Source organism: Lipotes vexillifer, unplaced genomic scaffold (assembly GCF_000442215.2).
Source record: "Lipotes vexillifer unplaced genomic scaffold, Lipotes_vexillifer_v1.1 scaffold675, whole genome shotgun sequence".
Lineage (NCBI taxonomy): Eukaryota > Metazoa > Chordata > Mammalia > Artiodactyla > Lipotidae > Lipotes > Lipotes vexillifer.
In genome coordinates, this window is record NW_006794000.1 from 891,274 (window position 1) to 911,631 (window position 20,358).

At 38.9% G+C, this 20,358-nt stretch overlaps 1 protein-coding gene across 3 annotated transcripts in view; it reads right to left on the reverse strand.

Moving 5' to 3' along the window:
• Nucleotides 1–11,181, reverse strand: part of CHODL (chondrolectin) — a 19,949-nt gene extending 8,768 nt beyond the window's left edge. The window contains exons 1-4 of one of the 3 annotated variants that reach the window (XM_007466975.1): nt 4,623–4,628; nt 3,108–3,119; nt 957–1,266; nt 660–817 (exon numbers count right to left, since the gene is read on the reverse strand). In XM_007466975.1, the coding sequence (XP_007467037.1) occupies nt 660–817; nt 957–1,222 (424 nt within the window). In that variant the 5' untranslated portion in view covers nt 1,223–1,266; nt 3,108–3,119; nt 4,623–4,628. Of the gene's footprint in view, nt 1–659; nt 818–956; nt 1,267–3,107; nt 3,120–4,622; nt 4,629–10,430; nt 10,520–11,102 lie in introns of those variants that run through there. The other 2 variants (XM_007466974.1, XM_007466973.1) reach the window with 2 other exon arrangements.
• Between the last annotated feature and the right edge of the window lie 9,177 nt (nt 11,182–20,358).

The window sequence follows — 20,358 nt, forward strand, 5'->3', positions numbered from 1 at the left end:
CTCAGGTCAGTGCGATCTTCCCACGTGCTCCATACGGCAATAAGTTGGAGACTTCAAACAAAAGCGAACTGCCTGCCAAGGCATATTCCAAAGAATGAGGATCACGCGGAGAACGAGGCACATGCCCCTACTTTTCTGCACCATGGTTCTCTGACCTTCTGACTTTCACTGAGGAGCACAAACCAAGTATCACGTCATGAAATGATAAGCTAATGTCCCAGGAGAATGTTGCTTGCTTCCCTTAAATTCACCAGAAGATCTAAAGAACTACTGATCAGATGTGTAAACCTACAGGTGCTTTGGTGTCTTACACCTACTTCACACACACTATACTAAGTTTTGAAATATTTTTAAATAGATATTTATTCTTCATAAAATCTGTTTACAAAAACACAGTTTGGCCTTAATATAGAAATAATTATTTTCTCTTAAAAAAAAACCCCTCTGGATGTTTTCTAGTTGCTCCCTTCTATTTAACTCATAGGGCAGTTTGCTTTATAGCCTAGTGTGCTTCAATACTCTGTCATCAAACTGCAAAGTAATTCCATGTTTCACAGCAGAAAAACAAAACGAGCCAAAGGTAGTGAAGGTTAAAGATAAAACTTAATATAAGCAGATATCCACAAAATCTGCTCCTGCGGACTTACAATGCTTCCTACCTGGTTCATACTTGCAGATGTAATTGTGCTTCATGTTGCACCTGTCATCATTCCACTGGTAAAGGTAGGGACCCCCAAGGCCAGGATTGGCTGTTGGCTGATGATACATCACAACACACTTTTCACTTCCACAGGAAGGTTCATCAGTATACCAGTTTCTGCCAAGTACAGAGCAGCAGGAACACTTCTCAGTGACTTCGCCTGTTCTATTCTGACATCCTCTACAGATAACAGAAATCTCCCTTTGTCCTCTGCCGTCTGAGTACCCCCCTTTGCGTCCTCAGGATCCCTACTCACCGGTACTGGGAACTGCTTCCATCGGACCACTGGTAGAGATCTGGGCAGGCACCAGATGTTTGCCCCTCTCCATTTCTCCAAAGCCCTATCCAGAAATCACCATCAGAAATTCCGGTTCCTGGCTTTGTCAGGTTTTGCAACATGCTTTCTATTAACTTCTGTTCTGCTTCATTCTCAAGGCTGAGAAGGACTCCCCCTTCGCTCTCACAAGCCAGGCGTGCCTCCTGAAAGCTCACTCGGCTGGATAGCTCATGGAAGTAGGCCATCTTGTAGCAGGGATGTTTGAAATCAGCAAAACATACCTTTTGGCCTGAAGAAAAAAGATGCCCATGTACTGATTATCTGAACTATATTCATAATGCTACTCACTACAAATTAAAATGAAAGAACCAATCAAAACAGAAACAATCTGCCAAGAATGCTTCTCCCATTGAACCATTGCATAAAGTTTATTTTCTAGATTCTCATTGCAATTTACAAAAGCAAATTGATTCCCTAATAAACTTGTAACATAAACTTTTAAACACAGTATATCAAGGAAATTTTTGTAAAGGGAAGTCATAATTCTCCTGGCTTAGATTTTGTAAACTGACACCAGAGCGAGTGAAAGTAGCTAAAAAAAAATGTCAGGTATACACAGTAAAGGAAGCTAAAAGGTCAAAATTATGAAATAAGAATCATAATTCATAAAGGAATTATTAAAAACAAGTAAAAAAAGCAAATTTACATAAGGTATCATGAAGTGAATACATTTAAATAATTGAAATTTAAATAAAGTGGCAAATTTAAGGTGTAAATATTTGTTTTCATTGTATATATCTGAGAGCAAATACATTAAAATTGAAAGTTAACAGAAGTCAGAATGAAGGTAATGCTAATGATAAACAATTTATTGGGGACTTTCCTGGTGGCGCAGTGGTTAAGAATCTGCCTGCCAATGCTGGGGACACGGGTTCGAGCCCTGGTCCAGGAAGATCCCATGTGCTGTGGAGCAACTAAGCCCATGTGCCACAACTACTGAGGCCACGTGCCACAACTACTGAAGTCCATGCGCCTAGAGCCCGTGCTCCATAACAAGAGAAGCCACCGCAGTGAGAAGCCCATGCACTGCAACGAAAAGTAGCCCACGCTCTCAGCAATTAGAGAAAGCCCACATACAGCAATGAAGACCCAACACAGCCAAAAATAAATAAACTTTAAAAAAACAATTTATTAATATAATATTGTATTAGAAGTGATAGGTTAACCTTCTAGAGTACTTATAGAATACTCAGAATTTGGAGGTGAAATTGAAAATGTAATTTTTATTTTCACTGGTATTTTAAAGGTTTTTATAATTTACAGCACTCAGTTTAACCATCTATCCTGATATCTATTAATGATTTTAGAAGTCACTATACAGAGAATATAAACTTGTGTCAAGATATTAAATGGAACCACAAGTTAAGCTTAAAATAATTCTTGAGACCTCTTAATGAAATATCACCTTTTATTATCAAGCTTCATTGCTGTGACATCACTATACTTCTGCTCAGACTACATCAGTGAAGACTTAAATACATAGGCAATGAAAGTTTGACTTAAAAGCGCTCTTAAAATTGAATTTCACATACCTCTAGGAATTGAGCACAATGAATATTCCAATTAGTGACATAACTACAAATATGAATGATTATATTGGGTCATAATACAGCCATATATATAACAGGGATATTACAGTGTACAGGATTTAGCAGTGGAATTCCTATTATTGTACTGTTTACACCTGCCTCTTTTTACCACCAGTATTTGGTATGTCAAGATTATAGACGCAATCTCCAGGACAGTCATGCTGTTTTGTTTTGTTTTTCATTAGCTTCCTTGGTTCACCTCTGATCTCTGCTGTCAACTTTCAAAACTGCCATGGATCCCTCTCTGTCACTATTCCCTAACCCCAGCCTGCTGTCCACAGCTTCCACTACCCTTTTAGTCCCTCTGATTTCAGCTTGAGGTTTGACCTTGGAAAATAGACTATCTAGCATTTTATGTAAAATTAAGGCAATTACTTCATGCTAAGAAATCAAGGCATAGTTTCACTGCTTACAATTCTTGTTGGGATTGAAGGCTTTTTCACTATGCATTTAATTTTGTAGCCGATCAAGAAAATTTGACAGTAGTGGAGGGCTGGGGGGTGTATTATATTTAAACATTGGCAAAAAAAGTAAAGCATTCAAGCTTTGTACTCTTAATTACAGTACATCACACTGAGCCAGCGTCGGTATCACATCCATTCTCCCCCAGAATCAGCAATTAATGACCGGTGATGACACTTAGAGGCAGGAGGGAGCAGAAATCAGCGGAAGGCCATTAACTTCACAACAGTGTTTGAGTAACAGGCATTCAATAAGTTGACACTGCTGAGAACAGCCAACTAATAACAGAGCAGTTCCAGCAATGCAAGCAAGACAGCCAGTTGTCCTCTTTGTCTCATTAACTGTGATCTGGACCCAGGAGCAACACACTGAATAATAAGAACAAATTAAGAGACTGCCCCAACTAATTGTTAATGAAAAATAACAGGCTCATATGAGTGACCACGGGGAAACTGGAATTAAAGAGACATCAAGAGGACAAACCAGTCTGAAACAAATAATTCTGGAGAGATGACCATGGAAGTCCAAATGGTTGATCCTAATAAAATTATTATTATTTTTAAATTTCTCCTAATTTATTATTAGGGTTTGTGATGTCTTCATTGTTTAAAATGGTTGTTCCTGGAAATACTCTAGCAATGCCATTAAGCCTAGTGATTTTTATACCTGTATTTTTAAAGCAAAGCTCTGTTTCCATTTTTATCTTCTACATCTTTTTCATATTTCTAAGTCTCAAAATATATCTGGACTACATTCCCTTGAGTTTTCCGTTTGTTCAGTTTTTTACTCCAAGAACTCTCAGACTTCAATTTGATTCCAGCACTTGTGAAATATTAAGTTGTCCAATGAGACTGTTTTGCAAGATAACAGAAAGAAGCCAAATTAAAAAAAAAAAAAAAAACAGATTAGCCAGAAGTTTTAATGAGTAAAAATTATTTATGTAACAAAGCCAGCACAAGTTCGGAAAATGCCTAGGTATGACATATATGCTAGAAGTCTCGTCTCATTATCTTTGACGTACTAAAAACAAATGCAGCAGAGATTTCTTACTTATGGTGAGAATACAAGAATGATGGTGAAAATTACCTTATTTATAAAATTAAAATAGCACTTCTAATTAAATACATAAGAGAGCTTTAAGTGTCTTGTAGAAATTCCTAATATCACTATTAGGTACTAGGAATGTCAATCTGTAGATAAATGTTAGTCTGTAGAGAAATAATAATAACAATAATAACTAAAGAAAAATCTATAGACAGGGATTATATTTAAAATAATTAAGAACTAATACTGCACAAGCCCTGGATCACAGCCAGCCTTGGCACTCTCTATGCCGGGCATCCTCTCTTTGGCTGTGGATGATGGAGTGGTCCAAGGGTCTTAGATGAGGGGATGCAGACTGTGGTGGCTGCATAGCAGGGGGAGTCTCAGAGGATCAGAACGGTGGCCAATTACCAACTACAGACAGATATTAACTCCAAAGTGCATTACCTGAATATCAGCTGTGTCCATAAATTTTAAACTGAAAAGTCACTAGCAGTTCAGATCTAGCAAAGCAGTTTTAAGGAAATTATAGATACACTGTAGTTTTTATAGTATCTCTATATAAAATCAGTTAAAGCTGACACTGGGAATTTCTTCATATCCAATTCTCTTTTACTACTGATTTCCACCTTATGGTGCAAATTTGGTCCAAGTTGCAGCAAAATCAGCAGAAGCAGCAGCTACTGAACTGCTCACCACCATTTCAGCTGATCACACTTGGCTGCAACAGCAGTGGAACTCCCAACAACTGGGAAACAAATGTTGCCCTAATTCCCAGAAAAGTCCCATTAATACAGATCTTCTCAAAGAAACTTTCCCACTTCGGTAAAGGCTAATCTTCTTAGGGAACCCTTATAATTAGCTCCTTTCTCATTCTGTGAGATCACATGGAGAATTTCCTTTTCTCTTACTTTTAAATATTATATTCAGATAAAATCTTCCATCGACTATTTTGACCAGCAGAAAGCTAGTCTTCCCTCTACTACATCTAATCTTCCATCTACTATCCTACCACCCATAAAATATTCAGATAAATATTCAGATAACCATATAGTAGTTTTTATCACACTAAGGCTACCTTGATACTGTCTAACAATAATTTACTAAATGTTACCTAACACCTGTAGTGGGAAACCTCCCTTGATTGTTGGCTTATGTGCAAGAAAGACCTTTCACCCAGTATTCTACACCTCCTGGTTGCATACATACACACATGCACACACGCACACTCACACACAACTACATACATACACATGCACTTTAATTTAGAGATAATTTTCAGTATCGCCTACTAAAATAAACATTCCTATCATTATCACAGCTAAGATTCTGCTACTATTTCTATGCATAGATAATTCTGTCCTTTTTCTTAGTCATGAAAATTCCTTTAGAGCTAAATATTGGCAGAGTTTTCGATGCTTTTAGCAACAATGTAAAAGCAGGGCCAAACTCATAGTCATGGCAGTTTACTTTTTTCTTCCTGAATAGAAAGGATCTATGACTTGGCTTTGTTTTGCTTTTATTTATCAATTTTCTGGAAGTTGAGTCTTCATTTAGTTGTGAAAGTAAGAACATTTTTCTTATACCTCACACTATAATCATATATTGTCAACATTAACTAAGCATTGAATTTATATCATATTTTTCAGTAAAAACATGGAAGATTTATTATGAATTCCTGTTGTTCAGTTATGATCTACCTTTAGTTACAAAGAAAAAAACAGTTGTACAAAAGAGGACCTATATGATAAATCTTCCCCAAAGCAGACTGACCAGACTTCGGACATTTTACTAGAATCCCACAGAATAATTAGTTTTTCATAATTCTTTCTTACTCTACTCAAAATCAAAGGAATAAATATGCTGCAACTACAACATACAATGTGACATGACCTCCAGTAGTAAAACTTTCAAACTAAAAATGGGAATGCTCTCAGACATAAGTATTCTGCTTTCAGTGTTCAATATTACACCTACTTTTTAAGACTTTTTCATTATAAAAATGTTTTGTTAAAATAAATTTTATTTTTGCAAGAGATTTTATAATGCAATGAATTGCATAGCGCACTATTAAGATTGTGCTGGAATCCGTTTTCCTATATTGATAAACAACCAAAACTGTAGTCTTGGTCATTGTTTGCATGATGGTGGCATCTGCAAGCCCTACGTCTCCACCTGGGAAATATCACAAACTTTCTGAGAAGGGGATGAAATTTATTTTTTTAATCCAGTATTTGAAATCAAGATCTAGATAATAAATTGTAAACCAAGTAGATAAATTGTAAACTGTGTGAGTGAAGAATTCAAGCATTCAATCACTAAGAGCTGGCTTGGAATCCCAGAACTGTACTGGAACTGTGGGGACATTGGGGACATTATTTAAACTTTCCTGACCTCAGTTTTCTCACCTAAAAAGTGAGAGTGGTTAGGAGTTTTAAAGAAATAATGACAATAATAATAGCCTGACAGGGGTCTTCCCTGGTTGTCCAGTGGTTAAGACTCTGCGCTTCCGCTGCAGGGGACACGGGTTCAATCCCTGGTCAGTGAACTAAGTCCCACATGCCACGCGGCACGGCCAAAAAAAAAAAAAAAAAAAAAAAAGCCTGACATTTATCAATAGTTTAGTGTGCAGGGCCTCACTGCTAGCACAATCCACACCTTTGGGTAAATTAGGAAAGATGATCTCTCCTGGTGATACAGGCTGCTCAGCTTGAAAAAGTTATGCTTCCCTCCAGGTTGCCTCAGCTGCAGGCACGGGGACTGCCGCATTGAGCGCCCTCTCCCAGCTTCCTGGCCAGCAGCTGTGTCCGTGAAACAACCTGCACTACTGTGTTTGAACCCCTTTAACCCTGCAACAACTCTGTGATGAAGGTGCTTTCATCCCATTTTAAAAATGAGGGAAGGGAGGCGTAGAAAAGTTAAATAATTTGCCAAACTCACATGGCTCATAAATGGTAAAGGGTTTAGAACCAAGCAGACTGGCGCCACAGTTCATACTTGTCCCCAGATTTCTATGCTGCCTCCAGGGAGGTCTCAGATATATTTTTCTAAGGTGAAGAATTTCATGAATAAAGGGATTGATTAATATGTACATTATTACTATGACCTACGTTACCATGTTCAGCATTGTTACCGGATCGCTAACATATACTAGGGGTTGTACATTGAGGGTTTGTTTCTAAGCAGAATGTAGATTTTCTTTTACTGAACATTTAGACACAGGATCCATATTGGAACATCTATCTCAGATTGTCAGACCCTTTATGTCCTTAATGACTTTTTTATCTAGCCCTTCTATTTTCCAAGTAAAACAAACAAGGTCCAAACTGAACTTTTTCCCAATTACAAGGAGTATAACTTTAGTCAAATTGTCAGGCTGTGTTACATTATCAGTAATATGTTAAAACAGTGAAAGAAACAATCTTGTGTCCATCCGTCCACCTGTGTGCAAAGTACCTAACAGAAGAGAGAAGGTTGGAGGAAGTAAAATTGCTAGTGAGGCCATCAGCTGAATTTCCACTTTGGACACATTTATACAACACTGTCCACTTTCTAATGTTAATGTAACAGATATTGCCATCTTCCAGAAAAAGAATTACAAAAACAAAACCAAAAAATGATGAAAAACAGCCATTAAGGATTAATGGCTATGGTGAATGTGTAGTTTATTACCTGACTGGTAATAAGATTAATTTGTTCCTTTCTTGCCCAAGAGATACTTAAAGTAATTGCATCTCTGAAAACTGCACGGTCATCACTTTATGCTTTTGATGATGTCATGGAAAATAGTACCATAGGCTGGAATACGCTCAGCAGTTTTTTCTTTTTAATTTTAAAAAGTTTTTGTATCTCCCTTGCTATTATATTGATCTAGGTTACTGGTCACCACCCATGATTTTGCAATATTCTGTGGCATTCGCATGATCAAAACAGAAGTGTCTAAATCGCCCAGTCTTCTAAATAAAATGTTTGCCAATTTAAATAAGTTCAAATTAATACATATTAAAGTGTTCTGCAAAAATGTGGAGGTACCATGAAATACACTTAATGCTTTTTGCAGCATAAACAGGTTGATGGATCACTGCTGTGTGCACTAAAAAGAGAAAGTAAAAACAAACACACACATTACTTCAAAACACTTCAAATGCTTAAGAATATGCATGTGCTCTTCAAACATATCCTCCCATCTCAGAGACCTGAATTTTGAACTCCTCTTTTTCATATGTATCCTTATACCCAAAAGTAAAATCCTCTTACCTTTGTTCTAAAGAAGGTGTCATTACCCACCAGTCACTTCACAGATTTAAATGATGGCAGACCCCAGAGATATCCTCTACACATCTGGGTGTACAACAAATCAGTAGAGGTCCAAGACCTTAAAAGTAGTTCCCAAGTTAGAATCACAAATTCACTAAAAAATCTTTGATCATTATGCTTATAGTTTATATTTTTATTGCATATCCATGAATCAAAATAAGCACAGCCAGTAATCTACACAAATACTTTTCTATTACTGCTAGCTGCTATTAAATCTTATGGGGCAGATTATGATGATGTTTGAAATGTTATTTCTCATTTAAATATTTTCACTTCATTTATAAATAATGCTCTCAACTTTAAAAAGGGTGGTGTAGTTAAAAGTATCAGAAAGTATCTTATTGAATAAAGTACTAAAATGAGAATTGCTATAAAGCATTATTTTGAGAGTTCCTATCTTTGTTTCTGCAGTAATTATTTTGGTACACTGAATAGAAATTATAAATGGTTGTGCTGATATTCAATAATTAGAAAATGTATTCCATATATTGTAAGTATGCTCCTAATAATGGCCCCAAAGAGTTTGTTTCACTTGACAGACAGCTGAGTAGAATTTTGATAAATGGTCCCTAACGGCATGAAAAAGTTTATGTACTTCTCAAAGCTTAACATCAACCAGGGAGACATTAGACCTACTTCTTCCAAAATGTCAGGCTTTAAACTCCTCTGTACTCATGCCATTATGGCTGAAATACATATTGTAAAAAATTAGTCTTCAAAGGATAAAATCACAAATCAATTTCTAATGGTTAGATTTCAATGTGAGTTTGTAAGGCCAAAGACAATTAAATTATTCATAAGAAAAATATAACTGTTTTAATATCAAGTAAACATCATCATTTATGTTAAATCAAATAGATCATGTTCAGTTAATTAGAAATTTTCCAGATGGCACCTACAAGATGCCTATAAATACTTAATAGGAAAACAGAGCAAAAGGTTTGCAGCAATTTATGCAATAATAGAACACAAAATAAACTTTTCATCAACAATTTTTTCAAGTTTTTTTTTTAACTTTATGTATTCTTTTTCTCCCTTTGCAAAGTTTAAGGCATACAATAAGAATATACCTAGTGGATACTATTTAAGTCAATGAAGTGTTTCTATGTGTTTAAGAAACACCTTATGCTCAAAGCCTGATCTCTGTTGTTAATTCATTTGCAAGAATAAATCTGACAGAGACAAGGGCAGTCAGATAAGTAATTTACACATTCAGATGAGTTTTATGGTGAACTTATTTTTAAGCTAAAATGGGGGAATGGGATCTAATGCTGTGGCTTTTGTAACATCCTTGTTTGATACTGGAAACTTTTCATTTTATAAATGAATAATAATAACAGCCTGAAAAAAATGTAAGCAACACACACTTCCAAGTGACATTTCACAATGTATTTAATTCCAGTGTCTCCTGAGGGCCAAAAAGTTAGTGGAGAGTGACTGATAACCAGACATTGAAGGATTATATTCAGAAGATGTAGAACATCACATTGCTGAGGGAAGATCAGTAACGATTAAGCTTAATATGCCAGTTTCTAAAGGTCTAGTTTCACTACTGATTAAGTTGCTGTTAGCTGTCATCTACCTCTACCTCTAGTGACACCTGTTACACAGATGCACAGAACGTGAAAAGGAACTCGTGCTTTTTACATTAAAAAACTTCCCACACTTAAAACACATGCCCACATACATTCAACAAATATTTATTGCAACACTTTAATTAGCATCACAAGATATTTCAATAAGGATAGCTATGCTCAATTTTCCTGTAAGGTCCTATTCATTCATCCTAGGCTTTTGAGAATCTTCATGTTTTTTAAGAGACCTTCCCCAAAAGTAAGGGAGAATGAATGCAATACGAATTGCTCAACAATAGGACAATGAAAGTGGAAGGAAAAGAAAAAATCAAAGCCAGCTCCGGGAAGCTTGCCAATTCCGATCCATTTCCCTTGCACTGACTCGACCGACCTAATTGGGCACCTACTGTGTGCACAAACCTGCATCGATGACCATGTACACCTCAACCCAACTCGAGCAGACTTCATGTTCTGAGAAGTCCCCAACTTGGAATGAGGTGTGTAAAGGCGTCCTCACACAACGACCAGTCCCCTGGTCTTTGTCAGCCCTCCTGAGAACAAAGGCTGCATGCCCCTGGGTCTGTGAGCCCCACACGGCGAACAGGTTTGGTCTCGGAAATCATCTGAGTGAACCCTGTGCGGGCGAGGACTGAAGTCGAGCCAGGACGACAGGGGATGGCATTTCTGCAGCAGTTCCTCTGTCTCTGGGCTCCCTCTGCCTACGCCGTACCCCACCCCTTCTACAGGTACCAGCCCTACCCTGCGGCCAACTCTCTTACAAAGAAAGTCGACATTAGTCCTAGACAACGCTGTACTGCTCAGGATGAAGCGGGGCTCGCTTCTCAGCTACTGAACCTGGCGCTTCCAAAACAGTTCAACTTTTCTGTGTGTTTAGGGGGGCTGGGGAGAAAGCAGAATACAATCAATTCCCCCCTGCCTTCTCCGGCCCCCTACCTACCCCGCACGGGTTTCCAACCCCTCGGAGAGCCTCCACCCCAGGACAGGCCGGTCCGCACCGCCCTCGCGCCCCGCCGCCCCCTCTCCCGGCTCGTGCTCTCGGCGGACGGCCCCGGACTCACCGCTGACCACCCGGCGGCACAAGGCCCCGTGGCCGCAGAGCAGTGCGGCGCCCAGCAACAGCGAGACCACGCGGCTCATCGCGGCGCGGCGGCGGCGGCGGCGGCGGCGGCGGCGGCAGCAGGTGTGGCGTGGAGCGAAGGGGCCTCTGCCAGCCGCGCAGCCGGGGCTCTAACCCCACTGCCTCCCTGCCTCCCCGCGGGGCCCTACTCCGGCCGCCCGAACCCGGCTGCCCGGCCCCCTGCACGCATCGCCTCTGGCCAGACCTGGCGCCGGGCGCGCTGGTGCCGCGCGCGAGTGTGCCGGGCTAGAGCGCACGACCCTGAGGGTGCGCGTCTAGGGAGAGGCAACAGATGTTAGGGGGTCCCGTGTCTATCCCAGAGGTGAGGCAGGAGCCTCGATTTGGACCCCACCGCGCCCTTGGCGCCTCTCCTCGGCCTCTGGCAAGTGAGGGGCTGGGCCCATGCGATCTCCTGGTCGCGGCTCCCGCAACAGCAAAGCAGCAGCTCTGCGCTGGAGGCGCCGTCTTATATACCCACATGCCGAGGTTCCAGCCCCTCGCGACTAATAATTTTTAACTACTTCGTCTCTCCTGTCATGCGGAGCATCCTGGCCCCTCCCCTAAAAACTGGAGCCACTTTGCAAACAGTCCAGTCAGCGGCCCCACCTCCTCTCCTCAGCTCCTCCCGGTTTCCTGTTTCCATTCGCTAGCCGACTGGATACTCATTTGTGTAAAATGTGACAGCTTTGCTATTAAACTCTGGCGAAAGTTGGATCCATTTGATTTTCTCAAAGATTAATGTCCACGGGGATGCCAAGTTGTGGGGCCGCTTTTTTTTTTTTTTCTGTGCTCAATTGTTTGCTCATATGTATTGCTAGATGCAGGGCACTAGCCACTATTTAAAATGGATTGGCGGAGTGGGAGCCAAAACATGCTCCGTGAATTATACAGTGTGGCAGGTTTTTCTCCACCTAGGTTCTGCAAGTAGATTACTTCCAAGCAGGCTGTTTGACTAAGTTGCCAAGGAGTAAATTAAAGAGAATGTTTGAAACAGTTTTCCCAACTGATTTCAATCTCAGTCTTTGTAGCTCTAGGGAAAACCATCAACATAAAATAAATTTTCTGAATACTTGGGAATTGCCTGGACACAAAGGTATGTATTTCTTTGTAATCATCTATCAGTGACCTGGGATTTACATCAGAAGTAAACCATTCTAAAACCTACAAAGGCACTTTTCCATAATATGACTTGGTTTTTATTGTAATAACAGTCCACCCAAGGATGCTGCATTTTCCTGGAGTATTGAAAACCAGTTCATGAGAGTTTTATCTATATCTAGTCCATGATAGGAACCCTGAGGAGGCTCTCATAATGGGCTTCAGTAGAACTGGTATTTTGCCATTACCTTGCTTTAAATGCACCAGGATTTGTTAAACGAAATCCTTTGGTTTTAATGATTTTGAAATCCTTTGGTTTTTACAGCACCTCCCTGTCTTTTGTTTTCATAAGCCACAAATACACTCAACACTTGTTGGACGGTTTTCTTAGGGAAAAAATGTCAATCTTCTATAGTAAAGACAAGTCATATAGAACAAGAAATTCTAACACTTGGAAAGATCTTAAGGATTATTAAATCCACCCTACTCAAGAAAGCAGAATTCCAAAATAATTATAATATTGTCTGTTACTTTATTTTCCTTATACAACTATTAAAGGTAATTTATTCCAGGGCCATGGACAATTGGTAAATCATGTAAAGGATATGGATTTTGTGAGTTTCTCCACCAACTAAAGGTCCAAAAGAAACACGTATTGCTGGGATCTTGAACGGAAAATGAAAAACATTAAGCCCTCAAAGCAATTGGAGGTATATGTAAGCTCAGCCCTGTAAATCATGTCAAAGAGTGTCACTGGGTATGACTGTAGTCAGAAATTTGCTCCAGGTGCCTTCAGAGTCCAGTGTGGAGGAAGAAATGTAACGATGACTGTGTGTATAAAGGCTATAGTGGAAGAAGTGTGAATGAGTATCGTGGTTAGCCTGGAGGAATGAGGAATTAGGGATCTTTGCAGGAATTCTCTAGCCACCTTCAGGTTCAGTGTTATGATCCTCATTGGCTGATGACCTGGATGACTGCTCCAGGTGCCTGAAGAACTAGGTAGGGCTCTGAATGGGAGCTCCTTTCATGCCATCCTACTCCCAGATAATCATGTGGCTCAGAGCTATCATGGAAAGGTCCCTGTTTGGGAAGGAATGCCAGTGGATTACCATAGAAGCACTGGGTGTAATTTTCCACATATGGCTAACCCCCCAAATGTCTCTAATGCCTAAAAAGCCGGCAAGTCCTTGAAGCCATTATTGGCAAGGGGGAGCCCCATGGTTTTCGTACTTCAGAAAATCCAAACTATATTAATAACTATATCCTCAATATGGTTGCACAGGCTTCCTAGTATAGTTTCTTATCTTTAGGCTATGATTATATCAGTTCAGGGTGGCCACGCCCATTAATTAGGGCTACTCAGCAGTTATTCTGGTAGCTGTTTGACTTCTGTTTGACTTCTCAGAACAAATCATTAAAGGCTCTTTTCCGATATGATGTTTTTGAGGAGACCAGCTGACAAGACCAGGTTCTTTATTTGTTTCTCCATCACTAGAAAACATCTGGATGGATCATCATTAAATTCATAGAGCACAAGTATACAATATTAGTGGTACTTGGTATTCTCTTTGAAGAGTATGGGGCAGAGGGTGTCTATCTTAATTTTTTTTTAATATAGCATATAGTAGGAGACAAACTTAAAATTGTCAGCAAAATTCCTTTTCAAAAATACAAAGTTATGGAAAGTCAGGGGAAAGCAACAAATGTTAATTTTTTAAACAAACGACTTTCATTGTTTTTTCCTGTGAATACGCACAAGGTATCACAGGAGACAAATGACTTTCTCATAGCAAACATATTTTAGTCCCAGAAATTTAACTGCTTTTGAATCAATCAGGAGATGAGGGCTCCCACAAGAGTAACCAAGAGAACCTGAAGTTATGTGAAGAATGTTTGTGCATGTGTAGAGCTGGGCTTTCACATTCCCTGAAACCAAGGTGTGACAAGACCATGTGACTGGTGACTGGCAAATCAGGAGAGAGGTCTGTTGCAAGTCAAGATTCTTTGACCAGTTTAAAAAAACAAAACAAAACAAAAACAACTCAAATGAGAACTTCAAACTGATTAGGCTAAGGAGTTCAACATTGATTCAACAACCTAAAACATTACTCTTCAAGGCCCAGAATAGAAAGGTGATCTCAACAAGAGTGATCCCAAAGAAATCTCAGGCAGAGTCAACCACTGCATCACCAGAAGCTCTGAAACATCAACTAAGCAACAATATCTGGAATCCAAAGTCTTGGAAAGTGACATCAGGGCCCTTAATAAAACACTATGGAATCTGTATGCCCCAAATATACAACCTCCTCCTTCATTCTCCCTATTCCTTTTCAAACGTCTGCAATTCTCAGTGAGCACCTGTTTTGTGTGCCCATTAATAAGCCTCAGGAACAGACAGTCTGAATTACAGGTACTGATTTGCACTCAGTAGCTTCTCACTTGGGCAGCTCTGTACAGTGGCTTCAGCCTCAGCTGGGTTCACTCATATGTGTGCCAGAGCAAAAAGTGACAAATGTGGTTGTCTTACTCAGTTCGGGCTGCTGTAACAAAGTACCATAGACGGGTAGCTTACAAACAACAGAAATTTGTTTGTCACAGTTCTTAAGCCTGGAAATTGGAGACCATGGTACTGGCATGGTTGGGTTCTAAAGAGGGCACTCTTCTGGGTTTCAGACTGCCAACTTCTGGTTAGGTCTTCACATGCAGGAAAGACAGCTGAAGAGCTCTCTGGGGTCTCTTTTATAAGGGGACTAGTCACATTTATGAGACCTCCACTCTCATGACCTAATTACTGCCCAAAGGCCCCACCTCCTAATGCTATCTCATTGGGCAGTAGGATTTTGACATGAGAATATGGAGGGGGATACAAACATTCAGTCCATTGCAATGGCTACAAAGGGGATTTGTTATATTTAAAATTATTACAACTTCATATTAATATATTTGAAATGTTATTGGAATCCAATAGTAACTAGTTTATTCATTCTATTACACTTTAAAGATGGTAAATGATTCTCCTGAGCATTATCAATAACACTGCCAAGACATAATAAATATTTGAAAGTGAAAAATAAACCTATTACAATATAACCACTTCAGCAGTAGGTGAAAACTGTTTCTTTTTTTCTACATAATGGTTAGCTGTCACTTCCAGGAAGAGACCATTGAATCCAAGGTTTCTCCTCCCAATTCTTCAGAGGTGACACCTTGGCATTTGTGCAGTCCTGTGACTGCCTTGAATGCAAGGATGAGCAGCTGGTCAAATTCCCCAGATTTACTTGTTCTTTTCAAACCATGTCTGTGCTATGGAATACGTGACCTGCCTCATTCAAGAGCGAGTTCTACTCTTCCTCATAATCCCAGGAGAAGCCTTAGTCTTTATAGGGCTATCTTAGGGAGCTTCACTGTTCATAATGCTGTTTGAAATTTAATGAAGAATTATATACACTACCAAAAACTACCTTCCTATCATTTAAAAGTTTAAATTTAAGAACTATTTGAGTCTGTTACATGTTTTGACCATTCAGGTGATGGGTTAAAAATATTTACGGGGCTTCCCTGGTGGCGCAGTGCTTGAGAGTCCGCCTGCCGATGCAGGAGACGCGGGTTCGTGCCCCGTTTCGGGAGGATCCCACATGCTGCGGAGCGGCTGGGCCCGTGAGCCATGGCCGCTGGGCCTGCGCGTCCGGAGCCTGTGCTCCGCAAATGGGAGAGGCCACAACAGTGAGAGGCCCGCATAACGCAAGGAAAAAAAAAAAAAAAAAAAATTTACGGAACTCAATTACTAGAAGTATATGTTATCAGATCTGAAGAATCATATGAATTTATGTGAATGTGTAATTAAATATCAAATCAGTAAATTAAAATTTCCTTTTAGTGCTTCTTTATTAACTGAAAGCAATGCAATCAGTACCACTGTTATCAATTTACCATGGGCCAATACTTTTTATTCTAATCTTGGCTGAAATACTAAATCTGGTCTTAACATACATTAATACAAACAAGCAAAATTGAGGTAATTAAACTAAAAAAAAAACTATAAGCTAAAGTCATCCCTACTTCAAGTATCCGGCCTGCATTACCTAGGTATGTAATCGACAAATTCCTTATTGAGTACTGTAATACGGAAAAATTATTTGGCTAGCAGAATCATTAATCCAAAATTTTAGTTAATATGATCTTGGGCAAGTTTCTTCATTTCTTTTGGTTTTCACTTGTAAAATATAAAAAAAGAATGAGATGAAGTTCTGTGCTTCCTGACTGAATGGGATTCGGCCCCAGAAAAATTTCACAAATTTTTCAAATCTTAATCTTTATGTGCACTAAGAATCATCCCCAGCCAGGATGTCATTATATACATAAATACATACACACTAATTTTCCAGATGTATACAGATGCAAGTTTAATTTTTAAATGTCAATAAATTCATAAAACTTTTTTCCCATGTTTTTTGTCAATATTTACTGAAAGAACAGTTGTTATTATGTGGGGTCATGGGAAAATATGTTTGTTAAAAATAGAGCATCATAGTCAAAGAGGTAGGGAATCACTGAAGTAGATTATTTCTAAAGTCCTTTTCAGCTTTATAATTCTCTCACTCTAAAGTTAGGGAAATCTAACACTTTTTTTTCCTTCCTTCGTCTCCTTCCCTCCCTCCTTCTCTCTCTTTCTTCCTCTGAAAACAGACAGTGTCAATTTATAACAAATGGGTCCACTCCCTTATTTGATTTACAAGTTAATCAGAAAATAGGCGTCCTGGAAAATTTTCCTATGATCCTGTGAGTAACAGATCGATATATTGCAGATGCCACATAAATGTAAAATCCAAACAAAGCAAAATAAAACTGAGTGCCAGTTTGAGTGAAAGAAAATACAACTAAGAGACCATAAACCTATAAATAAATATTTGATGAACCCATATTTCCTCCTATAAAAGTGCTCCACTTTATTCAGAAGGAACTTGTATAGGAAGAGGAATAGCTAAAGACCTAGAAAACATAAAATATGCCTTTGTTGTGTGTACAAATATTCAGTGTTTCTCCAAGTATATCAAGTGACTAGAAAACAATGGTGTCAGAGCAGCCATAATAGCAATAAAATGGGTTATGTGGAATGACATATAAAGTTAGAGAATTTGGGGGAAAAAAAAAAGGTTTTAGGACAAAAAAATCAATTTAAATATCCTTCTGGAGGTACATCTGTCACTTCCGTATTTGTTCATACACTGTTTCTCAGGGTAAAGGCTTATGTGCGAAATGCATGTGTACACTGCAGCACAGCAAAATGGAAATTTTAGAAAAAGCAAGGAACACAACTGTCAGGTAACTGGTAGCTACTGGCATCCATAAAAGTCTCTATCCTCTAGACTACGCTTTTTAAAAATATATATACAAGGGCTTCCCTGGTGGCGCAGTGGTTGGGAGTTCGCCTGCCGGTGCAGGGGATGCGGGTTCGTGCCCCGGTCCGGGAGGATCCCACATGCCACAGAGCGCCTGGGTCTGTGGGCCATGGCTGCTGGGCCTGCGCCTCCAGAGCCTGTGCTCCGCAAAGGGTGAGGCCGCAGCGGTGAGAGGCCCGCGTACTGCAAAAAAAAAAAAAAAAAAAAAAATCAAAAATATATATACAAGTTATCATTTATGTGTAATAAAGTCTAAATATTCTGCATTGTAAAGAAGCACTTTTAAAATAAACCTGAACACAAAGGGGAAAAAAAACAGCAAAAGTTAGTACATTTCTATTGTCAAATCTCTTATATCAGAAAAAATAAACTGACAATATTACATAAGGATTTGATGCTATAATATTTCTCTCCAAAGAGTGGACACATAAGATTCATACGACAGCCTTAATTTTCAAGAGCTTTCAAGAACAGAGAGGCAAGAAATCATCATGACTCTATTAGCTAAGTACCTCCTGTCTTTTCTAACAGGTAGGAGTCATTTACTCTGATACTAAACAAAAAGAATGGTTTAGATTTTTAAATATTTGTGAAGTCTAATAATACAACAGTTGCAAAAAGATATAAAGTTCTTAATACAAAACTGGGATGATCATTGTGGATTCAGGTTCATTTCCACTGGGGCTAATTAGCATGTAACCTAATGATTTTTGATAAAAATAATACATATTGGGAACAAAATGGGGGACAGAGGTAGGCCTGGATATCTTCATCCCCAACTCATTCCCCAACCCATCTACATCAACCCCTCCTAAACAGATTACTTTACCCAGCTTACTCTCACGTGTTGAGGGTCACTAGAAGGCTGGGGTCTTCTCCCAGATTGTACATTGATTTCTCTAACCCAACTTCAGAGTTCAGGGTGCTAAGAAGCTCTTTACGATTGCTCATAAAGGAAATGAAGACACCGTCCTTCTCTTTCTGCCTAGATCTGCAGAAAGACCTTCCCTGACCACATAATCCAAGTCCACCCCTGCTTATCTCTCTTGCAGTTTATTTTTATGACTACATCCGTTACTCATTCAACAAACGTTGAAGGAGCACATATTGTACTTTTTTTCTGTTAAAATTGAGGGTGTACTTGTTTGGTTGTTTAACGTTTGTCTGTCCCCCCTAGATTATAAATTCTGAGCTGGTTTTATTTTCCACCAGTAGGTGCCTGATAAATATTTATCAAGTAAATAAGTGTAAGAATGAACGAGTCTCTGAATTAAGTTTTTCGTCTTCACCTAAAGCCAGATTTTGGCACTTCTCCCTTTTCCTTTTCGGCTTACGGGAATGAGGGTGGTGGGGGTGTGTGGGAGGGACCTTGGATATGGCATCCAGCACAGGTGGGACAGTCTCCTCTCCACCATATTTCCTCCATCCCCTGGCAGGAATGAAAGGAGGCCTCCACAAGTCTGAAGAACCCTCCAAAACCTTACTTTTCTTTACTGATACTGACAGATGTTAAGCTTGCAAAGGGAGAGGTTTTCAAGAATAATTCACATCACTTGCGTTCAAGAATCTTAGTTTAAACCTTTCCTTCCTATTCTGCAGAAATTGCAGTCACCCACATTTTAGCTGAAGATATTTTTTCTAAGAGAGAATGAACATGAGTCCAAGATTCAAATGTACATTCCTTGATGAGAATGTTAGAGACTCTAAGTCTTGTTTTACTGTCTCCACAAAGCTACATACTTGCATCAGTGATGTCTTCCACGAATATGGTGACCATACATCCTGATTTGCCTGGCAAAGTTCTACTTTGCGCAGAACAGTGCCTGTCCACAGCTTTTTGATTGACTGTTACCTCCTATATGAAGCTTATTTTTTAATTTCCAGAAAAAAAATATGTTCCTGCTCTGATTTTTTAAAATGGTATACTATATTTCTTCTCCAATAGTTAGTTAGGTACATTATGTCTCTTGATATAAACACATCAATTTCCTTTAGGGCAGATTAAATAATATCATGTCATAAATATCCTGTATCCCAGTGCCTAGGAATTCATAAATGTTGACTTCAATTAAGTGTTTTCAAAATCCTACAAATAGAAATTACACAATAAAGTTTTACCTATCTGAATGTTAATATAAAATGTCACTACCTGTATGTATTCTTATATAATGTTTGCTATCTGAATGTAAGATACTGAGGATATCTTATAACTATAAATAGAAAATGTGCATTTATTGTTCAAATGGTTATCTGAAATTCAGGCCAAAATTATTAGGATGCAAAATATTGTATTTTTATCAAATTGCTGCAAACATTTTGAATTATGAAACTACCTACTCCTTTGCTGAGCCCCACAACTGCAATTCCTAGCGTGGCATTGAGGTAAAATCTAAAAGAAACAGAAAGCACCTAAACCAAGTGGCCATAATGACCATGCTTCCTTCCAAAGAAACCTTAGATATATTTTGTGGAACACGTAGGATTCATAAAACACATTTTGAAAACCAGAGTTTCAACCAATAAATAGCTATCGTATCCTGAACTAAGGATCAAAATGTTCAGAATCTACCAAAAGCAATCAAGGCTCAAATAGATGAAAAAAGTTTTTGAGATTCAGAAAAAAATAAAGGGTAGTTGAGTCATTTAATAACCAGCAGATGATGCAAATATAACTGGACATTCTAAATCTATACGCTTTTA